We start from the raw sequence: 19736 nt of genomic DNA, 5'->3' as shown, positions 1-19736 counted from the left end.
ACAGTCTTACACACCCTTATGGTAATAAAAGCTATAGCCATCGAAGTTTAGCTTTCCATCCAATAGCACACTTGATAGACTCCTATTAAGTTCTGTGAGATTAACTCCCTTTCTCTAAAAACCTGTTTTTGTGATAGATAAATTAGTATTAACTCAGAGACATTATACTGCACAAGAATACACATACGTATTATAGGCTGCCATATCTTTTTCACGTGGTCCTTTAACTTATTTCGTAAATGAAGTGCAAAAAGCATCAACTGAGATGTTAGACATTTACAACTTGTAGCCACCCGTGGCAATACTATTAGATTACCAACTTTTAAAACAACTCAACTCAGTTCAACTAACTCAATAATTCCTGACTTCTGTCTTTTCATATTTTTTTCTTTCTTTTGGCATGTAACGAAAAACATCATTTTGTCAAAGATTATGCATGCCAATAAAGTTGTACATACATACACGTACATACACGTACATACATACATGTACGTATGTGTATGTACATACATGTGCATTATGTATGTACATACGATACATGTACGATACATGCATGTAATTATACATATATGTATGTATGACTTTGTATGTATATATATATATATATATATATATATATATATATATATATATATACCTATGTACATGTATATATACATGTACATAGAAGGTTAGACAATTTCGATCTTGTTTTTATCACTTTAGCTAATGAGTCATTTGAATTTAGGGTGTTGAACTTGTTGGCTACAGTTAGGCTTTATATAAGGTTTACAGAGTCTGTGCGTTAAGTATGTGACTACATAACAGCCAAACAAACGTTTCTAAAAAGATCATGTTTGCACTAAAGCTTACTGTGTGCTGTGAAATTAATCTTGAATCATACAAAATTTCCAGTAAATAAACAATGGCCAGGGAACAGTAAAAAAACTTGCTTTAGCAAATAAAAAATCATCTAATGTAATTTTATCCCAAGACAGTCGCATAATTCTTGCTAACCACTATTTTACCTTTGCTCAATCCTTTTTTTAGTGAATAAGCAACATAAGAAAAAAAGGGAAAAATAAAAACAATAAAAAAACAATAAAGAGACAATTGTACCTGGTAGTCATATATTATTCAATCACATTTAAATTTAGCCTTGTCTGACTGAACTAAATGAAACATAAGCAAAGCTGTTTGGGGGGTAGAGCTTTTTGGCTTTGACTGCCAAGATTCATCTAACACCAGATCAGATCGACCCGTGAGACACCTTTTGTTTTTTAGTCACTAGAATTTATTTCCATAATACCAACAATTTTCCTTTATGCAGAACTTCATTCTATGTATGCAAGATACGCTTGAAACATTCTAGTTCAATTAGATTCACATAAAGTCGCATACAGTAAATTAAGTTTACATAAACTCTGTTTCTCTGGAGAGTAAAGGAGCCTTTGTTTTCAGCAGATACAAGTGAAGTTGTTTAATCTCAAGACATTTAGATTTGGTATGATTTGTTTAAATTGTTTGTTTAAATTGTTATTTAAATGTTTGTTTTACTTATTTATTTAAAAATAAACTTTTAAGATTTGCAATTACAAATAGTTTGAAGCGATAAACAATTAAAAAATGCTAGATTTATTTGTTATGCTTTTTTTATATTTGCACACAGTTGCATGATAATGGAGATTAAGATGATACAAGTAAAAAATTGCATTATTAACAATTTGCATTATACCGGTATGCAATTTGGTGATTTGGTTTTGGATAGTATAATCAAGTGGCCAAAGAAGTTATATCGGTTATATATCAGACGACAGACTTTTGAAATAGGGATATTAATGATCTCAACAACTTTTCATAAATGTACCGGTAGTGAACCAATAGATTAGGCTCTTAACACTTTAAAACTTTCATTTGTGAGGCAACTATAAGTTACAAAAGCTAAAAAGATTCAAAGACGCCAACTTAACCAGCTGATCCTTATTTTATGAAATGAATGTTTTGTATGAGTGAACAATCTGACGTTTTTACTCAGGGGATTATAGTTTTGAGCCGACTTAATCAGACATAGGGAACGACTTTTGTTCATTAGGCCTTTCACTGATTACTTATGCTGTGCACAAATTAAGGTAGACCCCTCCTCCTCCAATTCTTTGCAATACAGGAAGAAGAGGGGCTTACTTTTCCCTGATTCAGGCTGATTCAAGAGGGTCCGAAGAACCAAGACTCCCTTAGGCCTTAAGCATGATTCAGATCGAGTTGATGAACTGTTGTATGGCTATTCCACAGGAGTTTGAGTGTGTCTCCCATTTGACAAAGACCTACAGAAAACCTTATGGCATTCACATTAGGTTTTCTGTAGGTTATGGCTAAACTTACTAATAAGAGCTGTGAGAGCAAGCATAAAATGACATTGGGCCATAACGCAGAGCGGAATGTGTATTTTCACCCACATGACAAAGTCATGGCAACAGAATTAATATCATGATATGACCGCCAAAGTCTGTCTACAATTTCTTGATATTACAGTTGCGTGAGCGCTATCACACTGATCACTGATACTGTTAACTCAGAAATCATTACAGGTGAAACTATTTATGAAAATTATGAGAGCAGACAGGTGAGCTCTAGATGTGGATAAAAATTTTCTTAAACAAAATAGTAAGAACGTTGTCTGAATCTACGTTGTTATGATCAGTATTAAAATTAACAATTTTGGTATCACTTACTTAGTCCGTTTGCAACAGAATCAACGAGCTTCCAATAAAGCTTGGTAATTAGCACAAATGTAAAAACTCATAAAATTTTCTTCAAATACGTACATTAAGAAATGAACGCTAAGTAGAAAGGCCTATCTTGATAAATTCTAAGCTGGGGATTTTAAATGTTGCTTAAAGTTTGATGTAAGCACTAAGCACTAACCAATAATTAGTTTATGCAGAATTAAAATATAGAAATGTGATTAATAGTGTAAAATTATCTTAGCTCAGATCTCTAACTCACATACATTATCAGAACATTATTTAGACGTATTCTTACAGGATAATATTGACCCAGGGAGTTCACTCTCAGCTTTCATCCCCAAGGGCTTGACGGAAAAAGCCGGTTTTAGAGTTGTTTTTGGTGGCCTGACACTCTAGAAGGTTTTCATAAAAAGGGTATGTTTTTACCTGTTTTTTTAGCTTGGTACATGAATACCCCATGAATACCCCTTTCCACAAAGTGGAAAGGGATATTCATGAACAAAAAAGAGGCAATTAGTCTGTGGTGATGAAGTGATAAGGGGTAGTTTTTTTAATAATGTGTAAGTTAGTGAAAAGGGTGCATCTTATAACATCTCAGAATAGCCCTTGGGGATGAATAGAAGAGTGAGAACCCCCTGGGAATATTGACGACAAGGAGCTAATACATCTGCCGATAGTCTGCTGTGGCGCTCCTTGTGTAGGCTTATCCAGATACGCATGGAGAAATATAACTAAACAAACAGCTAATTATTTAAAAAAAATACTTTTGATTTAGTTTGTTTTTACAAAAATTAATTTATTGTTGAAATAATTAAAAAACTGAAATAAATGCGAAACAGCGTTTTATACATAAAGATGGCGGCGTCCAGCCTGTTAAAGATCGCGTGTCTGCTTTTAATATTTTTGCTTTTCCTAGCTGGCATATATGAGCTAACGGAAAATATAGAGCCTAACAAATGTGAAATGACTTATATGTTTGAGATGCCCGAATATGTGGTAAGTTACGTGATTCTGAGTTAAAAAAACTATGCTAATGCCAAATTGTCCTCTGCAACAGACGTCATGAATTGTTTAATCTGTTCATTCCTTACTGTTTGTTGATTGTCTAATTGCATAGTCACTGATGTCATGGGGTTACTATTGCATGCTATAAATTATGATATACAGTTAAAATATCATATCCAGCTGTTTTAACAATCTTCCACCTAATATCCGTTCTCTTACCAGAGCAAGGTATTTTAAACACTATTTGTCAAACTATTTAGTCGATTTTAAAGCCAACTGTTGCTCTATTATGTTTTATTATTGTTGTATGGCATAATTTGAAAAAAACCTTTATATTTGAAATGAAATTTTTGCCAATAAAGTAATAATATATATGTTCTTACATGTATTGTACGTACAATACTACTATTTGTTCTTTCGACATATGTTGACAATACAAGGGTTGGTAGTGTTAGCATGACGATGAGCTCTCATACGTCAAACAATAATATGACAGGTACATAACATTTGGTAAGATCTTCAAACTGGTAGTGTTGATGATATAAAATTCTCCTCAAATCTATCTGTTTTTCATCTCACTCGAGCTAGCCGATCAATTTCGACGACTCACTCTTTAAATCTGTATGCTTGTAGCATTTTTGGTCAACAATTTTTATTACATTCCACCGTAATGCCATATATCTTTGTCCTAAAATTCAAAATTCGGCAAGCTATTTTGTAATACATATGTAACCTGGAGAAGTCCATCATGTAGGCCTAAGTGAAAGATGTGTATTGGGCAATTAAGGTGTTTAACCACCCAAAAGCCTCTGTAAAATTTCAAATCTTCATCTGAAGCTCCTTTGTCTTGCTCAAAAATGTGCGCAATCTGAGCATGTAACTGAGTGAATCTCACCAACTACATTGATTAATTGTATGTAATTTAGTGAACAGTTATTGGGTGTTGATTTTTATAAACAAACATGTGTAAAGCTTTCATACACCTTAAATATATGTTTGAAGACAGATAGTAGTCTATGAAGAGTCATTCAATACGGTCTATAACAAATTTCCATCGAACACTTCTCGTAGCTTAAAATGCGATCCGTGAATTACATGGATGTCAAAAAGGCTGCTGCAGAGCAATTGGGTGATGAATCTGCACTGATTTAATGTTTCTTTCATGCTAGCAGCAGTTTTACATGACCTAAAATGTCATCTTACACAGTTCATATTCACACTTCCCATCATTGAATGTTGATCCAACTCTGCACAAACACTTCAATAACCTTTCATACTCATGTTATTGGTTATGGTTTGCACTGTGGACAAAGGTCATCTATCTGACACTCAATATTTTTATACTAGCCATAATCTACATTTTGCAGTGAAAGACCCCAAAAGATTGATGTAAGTCAATGGTGAAACAATGATATGGAAGTAATTTTTGTTGGAACTCTTTGTTTGCACCTCAAATGTTTACTTCATAGAATTGCGCTGCACATGATAAAAATCTGATACAAGACGTAAAACTAGCAGTCAAGATCGAAAACACCATTCAAAAAAAATTTGGAACCAATTTAGGCATACCTCAAGGGACTGTTTGTCACCTATCTTTTTTACCCTATATCTGAAAAATGCAATGAAAAAAGAATGAATGACATAGCTTGAGGGAGTTGAGAATCAATCAGAACTACCAAAACATCTTGGGAATTACTGCTATTCGAAATTGGAATGAACAGGTGTACCTATTCTCTTCCCATGTGCAGGCAATATTTGTTGGATGGGAATAAATAGCAACCACAGCATAAAAAACATCAAGGAAAAAATCTCTGATATGCTAAAGATGAGAAGTCTGCTGATTAACCCAGATAAGACAGAGAAATTTTGGCCTCGGAAGGATGGAACAGAGGAAAAAATTGATGCAAGTCTCTTGGTACAATGTTGGAAACATCTGAGGAGATGGTAACAACTTGTAACCGATGTAATGGAAAAAACTAAACACAAGGCAAAGCACCAAGGACTCCAAGCATTCCAAGGACCTTGATGCTTGGTGGCAGTTTATTTTCTAGAACTTTGATTTATTTGTCTGCATTCATCGTGCCATCAATGACTGTCATGCGGCCCACACATTCAGCAGACATACTGCCCCATATCGTTGCAGATGTGGTACGCTTAATTGTAGGCAAGAGACAGTATCGACAGAACTCTTCACCAGGTCTTCTTCACACATAATTGATACTGTGTAGCGTTACTTTGACTTTGTATTGGGAATGTTGATTCGTCACTAAATATAACCCTTTCCCACTGTTGTGTTCCATTCAAGATGTGGTCGAGTCCAACAGATTCTTCTTGAACTGTGCTTCTGTCAGCAACAACTTCTTGAGATCTTTCCTACTACGCCAACCACTAGCTATCAGCTTTTTCAAAGTTGATGTAGAAGCATCAACTTTAGTTGATTCTTACCAGTTTTGTCAGCTTTGTGCTGTTTAGCTGCCGATTTGTCAATCGTGCTTCAATTAACTTTTGATCATCTTGCACAGATCTTGCTCATTTACGCCTACTCCTTTTCTTATTTCACCGACCCTGTGTCCTTATATCATTTGAGAGTTGTACTTATACTAGTCTTTGAGCATTTAACTTCCTTGGCTATTGCAGAGTTCGATTTTCCTTGTTTGTGCAGGTATAGAATGACAAAGCCTTGCTGCTCACTGAGTCTACTCACACACCACACATTGATCTGCACATACTGCACACTTTATTGTTAAATAGCCTGTTTGTTTCTAGTATTATGCAAGACAATGTCTTTAGCAATGCCTACAAACGAGATTTTGGAAACAAAGAATTTGCATTTATTGATTCTAAAAACAGGAAATCATCTCATGAAACCTGGGTATATGTACTCCAATCATTTTATTAATATAGTTTTTAAAACTGCATCTAATCCGATTAGAGTGCTTCTTATGCATTATTCAATGCAATATTCCTAATCTTAGCAATATTTTGAATATATACAATGGTACATGTATATAATTTACTTTTGTTTACTACTAACACAGATAGGAACAACAAACTGTAAATGAGCTTGAGAAATTTGTTCAATGAACCATTACACACTACTCTAAGATGAAGAGATATTCATGGTTTTTTACATGTCTAATTATAGGGACAAGTGCAATTCTGTATTTCATGTGGTTGGCCTGCCTACAGTAGACCTTTGAAATTTTGTGATATGACACTAAAAATGTTTATTAAAGCATGAAGCTTGTCCTTTTGTCCTATTAATTGTCTTCCAATAAAATTATAACCATTCCCAGTTCTCCCACACTTAGTATATTGTTCCCTCCTGTACCCTTCAGAATTTTAGTGGGCTCATTTGATGTCTAACATGTCTTTTGGCTAGAACTGAAAGGCAAATTATTCACTGTTGTCTCAGTTTCAACCAACAGCTTTGCCATATGTGAGTTAATTATCTTATCAACTGATAATGTCTTTTCACTATATCTTGCCTGTATGGTGATACCCTGTCCGACTCTGAACACTGAGTCTGAGAATATTCTCTTCAGCTTTTCGTTTGATGTAAGCTCATCGGTTATAATTTTTCTGTTTGCTCAACTCTTTGCTCATATGTTGAACATCCTGTATATCTGTTACAAAATCGGCACTCCCGACCATTCTAATGTCCTGCACTATCAAGCACTCAAGATTGTGCTCTTGCGCTTGATGAGTGAGCATGTTTCAGTGTATGTAGTCTCCAACAGATATCGCAAACACTGCTCCAAGCAAAAAATTTGTCTCACTGATGCGATGCACCTCTATTGCGATGCTGGCTTTTCCAACCAGTCTGATTTTGATGCCTCTCACTTGTAAGCGTTCAACTTTGTTGCCTGACTCTAGATGAGAGAGACAGTTTCAATGTGTGTGTGTGTGTGTTCTTTCAATCACCTTCGCGAGTAGTATACTTTTTTTTGAATATTTTGCTGACTATGTTTGTTGTCACAATTATCCTGTCGTCATACTAGTATGTTTGTTGTCACAATTATCCTGTCGTCATACTAGTATGTTTTTTGTCACAATTATCCTGTCGTCATACTAGTATGTTTTTTGTCACAATTATCCTGTCGTCATACTAGTATGTTTGTTGTCACAATTATCCTGTCGTCATACTAGTATGTTTTTTGTCACAATTATCCTGTCGTCATACTAGTATGTTTGTTGTCACAATTATCCTGTCGTCATACTAGTATGTTTGTTGTCACAATTATCCTGTCGTCATACTAGTATGTTTTTTGTCACAATTATCCTGTCGTCATACTAGTATGTTTGTTGTCACAATTATCCTGTCGTCATACTAGTATGTTTTTTGTCACAATTATCCTGTCGTCATACTAGTATGTTTTTTGTCACAATTATCCTGTCGTCATACTAGTATGTTTGTTGTCACAATTATCCTGTCGTCATACTAGTATGTTTGTTGTCACAATTATCCTGTCGTCATACTAGTATGTTTTTTGTCACAATTATCCTGTCGTCATACTAGTATGTTTGTTGTCACAATTATCCTGTCGTCATACTAGTATGTTTGTTGTCACAATTATCCTGTCGTCATACTAGTATGTTTTTTGTCACAATTATCCTGTCGTCATACTAGTATGTTTTTTGTCACAATTATCCTGTCGTCATACTAGTATGTTTTTTGTCACAATTATCCTGTCGTCATACTAGTATGTTTGTTGTCACAATTATCCTGTCGTCATACTAGTATGTTTTTTGTCACAATTATCCTGTCGTCATACTAGTATGTTTGTTGTCACAATTATCCTGTCGTCATACTAGTATGTTTTTTGTCACAATTATCCTGTCGTCATACTAGTATGTTTGTTGTCACAATTATCCTGTCGTCATACTAGTATGTTTTTTGTCACAATTATCCTGTCGTCATACTAGTATGTTTGTTGTCACAATTATCCTGTCGTCATACTAGTATGTTTTTTGTCACAATTATCCTGTCGTCATACTAGTATGTTTGTTGTCACAATTATCCTGTCGTCATACTAGTATGTTTTTTGTTCAAAGCTCTGAGAGAATTGAAATCCGAAGTTAAAGCCATATCTTCCAGCCCTCATCTTTGGCACCAATGCAATTTAACAGGTTCATTTTCTATGGTATATTTATTAGTTGTTATGTAATTTCTTTGCGATACATATATCCATATGCGTCACAATTTTTTTTAAAGATAGCTAAAGTTTCATTGACTGTCTCCTAAATTTATCATTAAACTGCTGAATGCCTTTTATTCCATATGATGCTTTTTGAGAATGAGTGAAGAGGCTGTCTGGTCGGTTTTTATATCTTTGATTTTGGTCGTTATTAGTAACATATAGCTAAATTCAGTAATCAAATATTTTGTATTTTACTGCATTTTATGTTAAATTTGATAACTAGAATTAGGTCAAAATAGGAAATATTTGGTTTGTTGTTAGATAAGTGTGTTGTGAGTTACTCCATCACATACTTATAATCGCTTCTACTGTTCTACATACATATCTTTCAAACATCTGATATAAAATTTAAGCACATGTTTGTTTGTTTCAATATGCAAGGTAGATTCTAAAACATGGTGTTCAAAATTTCTCGAAATCGTTCTAAATAAAATTACCTCTAGGAATTGAAAAAACCAAGCATACTTAAAAGCATGTTAATTTAAAATAATGCTATTTTTACTTACCATTACTTTAATAATTTAATTTTTGCCAATTATTTACACATATTTAGTTTTGCGCATAGTTTTGTATAATGCATTGGTTTTATTGCTGTATGTAGTTACTTAAAGTATTTATTTGTTTCTTTTAGGTCCTAGAACAAATTTGACAAAATAAAATGTATTCTCATAAAATAATTGATCCAGCATACAATAGTTTCAGCATATGAAGCAAATACTGAAGCAAATCAGTTTTGTATGTCGATGTTTGACCGTATCATGAAAGTATTCACCATGCATTAGTTATTGAAGGAGAGTTTCAGCGAGGCTAGTTATGGGATATTGTGAATAATCTGGAACATGGTTTTTATGGCTGTACAAGGCAGTTCATCGGAAGAAGAGAAGAAAGTTTCTCAGCTGTACATGGATGGCAAATTTGTGTCTAACAGTTAACCTTTCTCGACACTAGATGCTTTGGAAAAATCTCTTCAGTACCAAACCGCTGGAAAAGGCATAATATTTCAGACTGAAAGGGTTAACCTCCCGTGTTTGTGAAATCTTTAGTAAAACAAAACAAGGCGACATCATAGACAATTTAGATCGCTTGATCAAATACCCTATAATAAATACCCTGTAAATAATCTATTTTATTGGTCTTGGAAGATTTCTAAACTCATGCTATGGACTGCCTAAATCTTTATGTTTTTAGTGATTTAAAACAAATGTAAGGAGAGTCTGTGAGGTTAGACCGGCCTCATCTGGTAGAGTTTTGTATTTTAGCGTATATCAGCGATTAGAATTCAAATATTCTTTATTACTACAAAAAAATTAAGGTCATGATGATGATGCCCAACTTCAGTTTAAAAACATCAAACCTAGTTCTTTTTCATTAGAAACCTTGAGTAATTTTGGATCAAATTGAATTACACCCAAAAAGCCATCTCTAGCAATTCCTGGATGAGTAATATACTTCTGTGCACTTTATGCAGAGTTCAGGTAGTTGATTTTATCTGTTTGCACAAACTTTGCAAACTCGAAGCTTTCTTCCAACTGTGCATATATGCAGCTATTAACAGCCCAATCATTTGGTCAATAATTGCACAGATAAGGTCACTATTAACTCCTTGGTCTAAAAATTCTGCGGAATATAATCTTGTATCATTTAAACTTTTGTAAACAACTTAATCTTCTTAGAAGTTTTTTTCAATACATGTACTTTGAATATTTGACCAACTGGGTGAAATGTTAATATAATATGGTGTGGTTAGCAGGTTTCAAAGTTTCCATTTGATTCATATTATTTATTGGACTTTACTCCTGTCAAAAGAACTTCTCATCCTATTGAAAACCGCATGTGAAAAGTTTCACATTGTCCAAGGCTAATTTTTTTTTGGCCCAACTTTTAATCCTTCTAAGTGGCTTAGGGATGTAAATATGCAGATTTAGTTTATTAGTAAGGCATTGAAGGATGCAGTTTGTTCACAAGGTCTGGTATTCTGGTCAGACCACACTGCGTGAACATATGTCCTCATTATGAATTCATAACGATTGCCCAATGAGCCACATGGTACTGGAATCTTGGCCAGCTGTGTCGAGCTTGAAAAGGATGTCGACTTTATGTAGTATATAAAAGTGGTCAAATAATCACATTATTATTTACAGCATGCGGGTGGTAGCAAGGCATTACAATACCATATTCTCACCATAGTCTACCGGTTTCAGGAAATATCCACCATGTCAATTGTCATATACATGCCAACTCAGTATCTCAGTCCACTGGGTTGACTTGGGCTACTTCTCTATATAAACATACTAAATTGAATCTATGTTAACTCACTAACTAACGTAATGTTAACTCATTATCTCAACTCACTATGTTAAGTTACTATGCAAGCTTGATGTAAAGGGACCATCAAGCAGTAGCGTTTGATAGCAAATTCTTACTCATTTTATTGGTGTTACAACATATTTCAGGAAATCACCCTCCAATCATCAATTCAATCAAAATATCCAAGATACAAGTTATATGCCTACGGCGAAGGGTGAGTTGTCATCTTTATACATAGTCTTCATATCTTATACGTTGCCATTGCTAAAAATTATGGGCCATAACAGAGTGTTTGATACTAGAATCAGTCTGCAGCAATTCTTCATTTTAACAAATTTCCTGTCTCATTTCTACTGTCATTTCAAATTCTCATTTCACTGATGCGAATAAAGAAGATTAGCAAACCGTTTTGAATTCTACACCTTTGTCTCAAATTCTAACTGATTCTTTACTTGTGCATGTAGGAAGAGATTGAAGTGAACTGGAGTTGTATAAAATTGCACAGTGAAAATGTGCTGTGTCAATGTGGTGGATGCCTAAAAGTGACTTGCCATTGAAACTATAAACCTCAAAGTTGGAATTAAAATAAAATCTCGGTCTGAATTCTCTAAAATAATTTTGAGAGTTTATTTCCTACAAGCAATTTAATACCCAACTATACCAGCACATTTAAATTAAATAAATTTGATTGGGCAAAAACTTTTTTCTAATGTTTTTCCATACACCTGCAACTTTAGTTGGGTGTTGTTCAGAATTTGTTTTATTATGCATAGACCTGTTGCTGCCTAACCGTTTCAAATGAACTCCCAAGTTTATTATTATTAATGAGCCTTTTAAAGTATGCTCGAACATTCTAGAAATGTGAAATGAAAATGGGAAGCTTTGTATCTAGGCTAACATATATATATGAGATTATTAAGATTACTACTTTTGCTGAATAGTTCTATATAAGCCATTGTACAGGTTGTAGTAAAACTGTGTGGCTAGATTAATTCTCCCAAAGCTCTTCTTTACTTAATAGCAAGCCAAGAGAAGCAAATATAAAATCACTTATAGTTTAACTCTGAAGAAGATATGGCTGTCCGCTGTTAACATTTTTGTATCGTACCCATATCATTTAAAACTGCTTGCGCTAGTCAATAATTGATTTAATCTTTTTAAAAATATGATTTTATGATCATTAAGGAAGGAGATTTTATTATTGGATATATGGAAACACTGAATGTCAATTTTTGCATATTAAATTTATAGATAATCATTGGCGAAGGCTCGAGCAACCAATTATTACAGTTTCTTTTCATCTCCGTTAAGATTAGTGTTTCTTTTACTGTTAACCACTTTTAGTTTTGAGGTGACTTAGAATTGCTCATAAATATGGTCACATCTCGTACATATGAAGTCATTGGAATAACATACTTCTCGGTTATGGTAAACATGCGCAGATGTGATTTTCATATATATATATATTCTATTATTTTAATAAATGCAGGTCTCTGCCTCGTGCCAAATTATGTGCCACAAAACACAAATAAAGCCAATTGTAGCCAAACAATTCTTATGTCAGTCATAAAAATGATTACAATTCAGCTGAACAACTGGATGGCATGTGAACTCATTAAAATACTGGTTTTACGTTATTACTTAATTCAAGGTTTTAATCTAGAGATGATCTTGTCCAGTTGTCGATGTCTGTGTTAGCACTGCCCAAGAATATCTTGACTGTTATCGGACTGGTTGAAAAGATCACTTCAAGTCAAATTAATTTGCATGGAATTGTCTGAAATATAATTAGTCCTTGGAGGCGAATATCCATCACGCTAATTCATCAACAACATAAAAAGTTTTAACTGTTTCAAAATGAACGCTACTTCCGCTCATGTAATAGTACGTGTGCAATATTGTGAAAGACTGTCTAGTCTAACTGGTTTCACCCCAGTCTGGCATACAAATGTTCATCAAGTCGGCTGGTTGTGTTTTGACTTGAGTGTGTCAATTAGTTGAAGAGTCGAGTCTGGTCATGAAGGCCGAGAAAAGATTATGAGTTGAATTCGCGTACGGAATGTTTTTGTTGAAATTGGAAGAGTTGGGTTGTGTAAAACAATCTAGGATCTACAAGGGATTGCTAATATATTTCATTAATACAAACTGTGTTACAGATACATTGTATGGCTGCTATAGTAAATATTTATAAAAATCATGAATGTTCCTGTTGTACTTGCAGAGGGCAAGCCATGCTTTATCGGTAAGTTAATATGGCATGTGAGGTAAAAGTTTGCTATACACTTAATATTTCATTGTCTGAGAGCTGTCTCTGTTATGCTACTTATGGAAAGGTTAAATTGTATGCTCAAAGGTACACCAGTGTCCAAACATTTCATGTACTTTTACCATATTCCAAAGTATGTCTCTTCAACTGGTGTCGATGAAATACTTTGTGGCATTTACATATAGAAATGTATTCCTTCATATATGAAGGAATATTTTCTTTCGAATATCTGCAAGTATAAATCTGCAAATAGATATCTGCCAGTATATAGAGTCAAACATGGATAACTCGCCCTCGGATAGCTCGAACACATGGTTAACTCAAACATTTTTTTGGGTCCGCTCCCACGTAATGATAAATTGCTTTAGATAACTCGACCTCAACTCTGTTAACTCGAGCAGGTTTTTGCCCAACGGCTACTGAAACGGTTGTTATCGCTTTAGAAAAATCACTTTATTCCAAGCCATAGAGGTAAACCTCAACTTTTCGTAGTTCATAGGCTTCGTTATTACTATCATCGGCAAAATATTTTTGTCAACGACTTTTCTAAAGGTTTGGTGAAATTTGATTTTTACCAAACATCCGCTTAGCAATGACCTTTCGGAAGCAAGGAAAAGTGAGGTAACCTTCGCATAAACTTCAAGAAAAATTAGCAAAATTGATCTTGGTTAAATGTTCAGAAAAAAAAGTCTTTTCTTTTGAGCATTGCAACAGCAATCAAGTTTTGCAGATTTTGATATAAAAACGTCCTGGCAATAACATCACCTCAAACAACAAACCAATCTCAACTGATAGAAAAATCTATACTTTTTGATCAATATTTTTTAAACTTTACATTTTGAAGCATTTAATTTGAAACAAGCCATTTATGCTTTTGATTTATATTATAGTTTGTATATGTACATATATCTACTAATAAATAAGTAAATACACGGACTTGTGACAGTGCTCTGATAATTTGAACGCTCTGATAACTCAAACACTTTCGCTCGGTCCCGTGAAGTTTGAGTTATCCATGTTTGACTGTATTTGCAAATATATACATGTATATATATATATTTATATAATAGCCGAATGCCCGACGTTGCACAGGTATTAAAACAGCTTATAAACAGTGGCAGGTAATGTAGTTGCCTGCCACTTACCATTAGCTTGGCACATTGCCAATGACTAATTCGAGTAAGCTACTATCCGTATTGCTAAACATACTAATAAGAGTCGTGAGAGCAGGCTTTAGTGATTTTGCATAACACCAGAGTGCTATGTGTATTTTAATTGACATAATGACTCATATTGCCTAATGAATTCATTGCATCTCGGTAGTTTAATTGTTTAGGTTATCGTCTGGGGAATGGGAGGTTCCGAGACCAAATCCAGAATGAAGCAGATGTTTCATTCCTAGATTTTAATAGCTATAGCGGAACAAATCGAACGACGGACTTTGAGATTTATATAAATTTGCATATATATAATTATATAGGCCTATACGTATTACATATAATATGTAAATATACATATATGCATATATGTATGTATATATGTATATATATATCCATATAATATATATAAAAATTTAATGTACTTTTAGATGTGTCCATATGTACTTTTAGATGTATCTATATGTACCTGTAAATGTGTCTATATATACTTGCATATATGTAAAGAAGTATATACACATACATATAAGTCATCCTGCTTTATCTGAGGTGGTAATAAAAGCAGATCTGTTTGCGAGTTTGAATAGTTGAAGTGTTACTTGTACCAAAGCATTTTCTAGATCATTGCTAATTAACTATTGTTTTTGCATGCAAATCATCTTTGAGCTTTTAATGGTCATATTTGTATCTTTGTACTCACTAGAGAACCTGACCCTCCTGTCAGAGGCATCCCTGTCCTCTTTATTCCAGGAAATGCTGGCAGCTACAAACAAGGTAAGCACTTTATCACTAGACGCTGTAGATAATACAAGCTCCTTAACATAGTTGATCTAGTTTACAATTATGGTTGGTCTTTTGTGCTTATGAAGCAATTTAAAACTGCGTCTCTTTCTCTGGTCTCTCAGCAAAGTTGTATTGTGCTTCTAATCTGCATTGAAACAAGTTTCCGGCTTTAGACGTCGTAAATACCATTTCTCTGATATTCAACTTGAGCTTTTATTGGTTTGATCTTGCGATCAAATTCAGCTTATGTTATTAGGAAATAGAAAACTCCATAAGCTCTAATAGCTTAACAAAAGGTTTTTCTAAAGGTCTGTTGAGCCATATTTCGGTTGAAAGAATAATCTGTTAATATGTTGCTAAGCAGTCGAATTGATGTCGAGTTATCAAATTGTAAGGTCATTTCAAGCAATCGGTGTTTTTGTGACAGGCTTAATTGTGTGTGCGTATTTGACCAAAACTTTAAAAACAACCCCTGTTTTGACAGGTCATTTGATGATGTGTAAAAGGAATTTTAAAACAAATGTGATTACCATCGATCCTTGATATAGGAAATAAATTCATTTCTAGGCCTGCTTCATATGTTAAGACAAAATGCAGAATCAAGTATTTTTCCAAGAATGCAATATGATTCGTTCCACAATCCAAAACATAAAATAACTCTTTGATAAACACTGTAGGTGATTATGGATAATATTAAAGCGAACACATGAGGTAAGAACTAGATTATATCTAAGACTTAGTTGGTAAAGTAATTATTAACAAAAAGGAATTTTTTCTTTGAATATCTTTGAGTCATGCGAAAGAAAGTGTAGGCTTGGTATTGCCTCAGTTTAAGGGGGTCGGTAATGAAAATTTGGCATTACATATTCGCACTCAAACTAGGTAAAGTTTAAACTAACTTGGTATATATTTACTGTTTTAATATTTACATATTTTTTCAAAATTTCTTTAGCCTTGGCACTTTCTATTACTGTGGCATTTCAAGGATGTTTGAATATCATATGGTGGACATTACTTCAGATGTAGATTAAAGTATTTGGTGGAATATTACGTTTTACGGTAGAAAGTCCCAACCTTGTTACAAGTACAGTAAAATCATGACATACAGTTAATCTATTCAATGTTTGCTTTATATGTCAAAGTGTTGTATGTTAGCACTAATGCTGTTATAAGAATCCAGTGTTTATTTTGAGATGTTTCATGCCTGAAAATGATAAATAATGCAAAACCTTTATTCGAATGCCATAACGCTGTATTTTTCAACCCTTCTCCTATTGTGGCGTTTTATTAGAGGGCAGGGCTCTATGTTTCGACTAGCTTGTCAAAATTTTGGGAAGATAATTCTGAATGAAAAAGGGGCGAAGCGATTCTAACGTCGCCTATATTTTTAATTTTATTTTTAAAGATTTCTAACGTCGCCCCTACATTTTTGCAAAACTGTTTTTATATGCATTGAAGTATCAGACTGGGTTAAACAATGAACTACTTCGACTAAAAAAAACAGTTGACGAAAAATACAGTTATTAATTATTTCAATAGTAGCACCTTCAAAGTTTTAAAACCAGACTTTGATACACCATAACAATGAATACGATTACGTCGTATGGTGTTCCTCAAAGGTATTTTCATCATTCATCAAAGCGCTGAGGTCAGATTGTGACCACATTATGGACGATTCTGAAGACAATCGATCGGATTTAAACCTTAGTGACTTCGAATCAGAGTGTAGTTCTGCTGTTCTTAATGATCGTCTTCTCACGTACATCGTAACTAAAACCATGGCAACCACTACGAAAACAACGAAATAATAATTGTTTTTGATATAACCGATTCATTATTAGTTCCATTTTGCGGGCACTTCTCTACTGATCACTTTCTGTTATGGTTTTATGAAGATCAAAGAACGTCAAAGAGGTGGGCGAATAGATGTAGCATTCAATGAAAGGGTGACGTTATATTTTTCAAACTTTCTCCTGTAGGGGTAGAAAGTCATCTCTATTAGAGGTGGCATTCTATTAGAGGTGGCGTTCTATTAAAGGAGGTGTTCTATTAGAGGTGGTGTTCAAATAAAAATGGCATTTAATAGAGGTTTTTCGATACATACAATTAAACACAATTATATGTAGCATAAAAATAAATTCCTTTTATTAAACTATGCAAAAAGGTCAAAAGTAAAACCCAAATTATACGTAAGACCTTAATAAGCACAGTAATAATCAGCAAAAAAAGGTTTAAACTGTTTATGCTGTTTATTTATTGTTTAATATACTGTAGAGACTTGTGAATGGAACTGTAGGCTCAGCGATGCTTCCGTTCAGCGGTAGAAATATTTGGCATGGTTTTTTTTGCATGCACAAGACATATGTTAAATTAACTTCATTTGTAAATTTCCTGTTTTTTTTTGCTTTTTAAAATTATTTTTTCAATTTTTTAGTATTACTTGGGAAACTAATATTTCAAGATCTAAAAAATGTACTAATAAACTAAGTACTAATGTACTAAGAACTTTTGGATGGTGCATGCTAGAAATTACTTCATATGAGAAAAGAAATATTTGCTCATGTTTGGTTTGTACGCTGAACAAAATCTTTAGTAAAATGAGAGCCATGTCCGTTTGTCTGAACCGGCGGTTGGAAAAAAACTCTACCATACAGGATTTAAACAAGCAACAATAATCTTCACTGTCAGGAACACTACCACCTGTACCAATCATTCACCTTTCTTGTTTGAGAATTAGTGTGCACACACATATTCTCTGCGCTTTATTGGCACAACTGATCTCTCACATCACACTGGACTACCTGGGTGCTAGATGGTATGTAGAAGGGATGGCAACTCTAGGTTTGACTGTAGAGCTTTGGCCATCTCTTATACAGCCTTCATAATTGCATAGAGTGACTCATTGGTTAGACTGCGCATTGATGCATTTGAATGACTCATCTGTGTGTGGTTCTCGCAAAAGCGATTGATTTTTAAATACTCAAGTTTATGGCTCTTTGTGCATTAACATGGATAGTTTGGAATTCATATATCTCTTCAGGCCTCTCCAGGTAAGGCCTTGTTTTCATGTGCGGTGTCTATTCAGCCTATAATGCAAAACAGCCACTGTTTATAGCCTGTTTTGCGTACAGGCTGAATATGGTGTACTGGAATTCAGGCATACTGGAGCTATCTAAGGTACAACATTAATACATATCATTTTTTGTTTTTTTTTGTTGGTAATGTGTATAACGTCTTTTTCTCTAGAGGCCATAAATTCAATATTTATTACTTATTCCACTGGTTTACTAGGACATAATAAATGTCTTTGTTGCCAATGACAACCCAAATGATCTAATAACCTTGACCAATGCCTTATCGGTGAGAGGTATATAGAGGCCAATGGTTGTATACAGAGGCCAAGGCCTGCGATGGAAACAATGCTTAGCACTAGTTTCCATCGCAGGACGAGTTGAACCGATTCGACCTAGCCATCAGCATCACATGTATAGCCATACAACATTCTGCGGTGAATATGCCGGCCTAGAAGATGTGGAATAGTCATTCTTATTTTTGAGAAATGTTAAAACTTTTCTGACTTACTATTTTATCACCCAATTATCTGCCAATTTAAAACGTCACAATCTGAGCGGTTCACGTATGAAACAAGTCCATATGACTTCCTGTTGAAGCCCTCACTCGTAATCTAATCTAATCTATACATGAACAGTTCAGCATGAGGACATACCTCAGCATAAGAACTTAGGTTTCAATTTATCCACAACTTTTGTGCTGGGTCAGTAAGAATCTTTGGTGCTGGGTCAGTAAGAATCTTTTGTGCTGGGTCAGTAAGAATCTTTGGTGCTGAGCCATACTACTCACCTATCTTGCACCAGGTCTGCATCTGGTGATAAGCCAGGCACATCTCGTTATCCCGCGCTTATCATTGTAATTGGTTACTTGTATTCACTTTGTTTCCATGACGCGTATGGATTTGGAGTTGTGTGCACATTGCGTTACCATATGATAAGTGTTTCAATGAACATGCGCATGATGCAGATTAACGCGGGCATTTTGTTAAGAAAGACAAGGAGTTTTACCCCAGATGTCATAGTGGTACATTCGGAACTGCTCAAATGGAAATAGGAAAGACCGGAATGTAGAAAATGTTTAAGTTGAATAGCTGTTGTGGCATTTTATTGTGCATCATTCGCCACTGCTGTTACCAAGAACGAAACATTCGATAAAGATTTGCGTGTAACAAAACGAACTTGACTCGTTGGTTGCCGTTTCCATTTTGCCGATTGACGCAGAC

The 19736-nt window shown here is 34.3% G+C and overlaps 1 protein-coding gene across 3 annotated transcripts in view; it reads left to right on the top strand.

The window, feature by feature from the left end:
• The first annotated feature begins 3601 nt into the window (after positions 1-3601).
• The window catches only part of LOC137386920 (GPI inositol-deacylase-like), an 80636-nt gene continuing 64501 nt past the window's right edge, over positions 3602-19736 (top strand). For 2 of the 3 annotated variants that reach the window (XR_010977851.1, XM_068073144.1), the window contains exons 1-4: positions 3602-3719; positions 11383-11450; positions 13458-13478; positions 15363-15433. Coding sequence is in view for 2 of the 3 variants with exons in the window: in XM_068073144.1 (XP_067929245.1) it covers positions 3687-3719; positions 11383-11450; positions 13458-13478; positions 15363-15433 (193 nt within the window). In the remaining variant the exon portion in view is untranslated. Of the gene's footprint in view, positions 3720-8807; positions 8859-11382; positions 11451-13457; positions 13479-15362; positions 15434-19736 lie in introns of those variants that run through there. The other variant, XM_068073145.1, reaches the window with a different exon arrangement.

This window comes from Watersipora subatra, chromosome 2 (assembly GCF_963576615.1).
Source record: "Watersipora subatra chromosome 2, tzWatSuba1.1, whole genome shotgun sequence".
NCBI lineage: Eukaryota > Metazoa > Bryozoa > Gymnolaemata > Cheilostomatida > Watersiporidae > Watersipora > Watersipora subatra.
The sequence above is the reverse complement of the archived record's forward strand: the minus strand, read 5'-3'. Positions and strand labels throughout refer to the sequence as shown.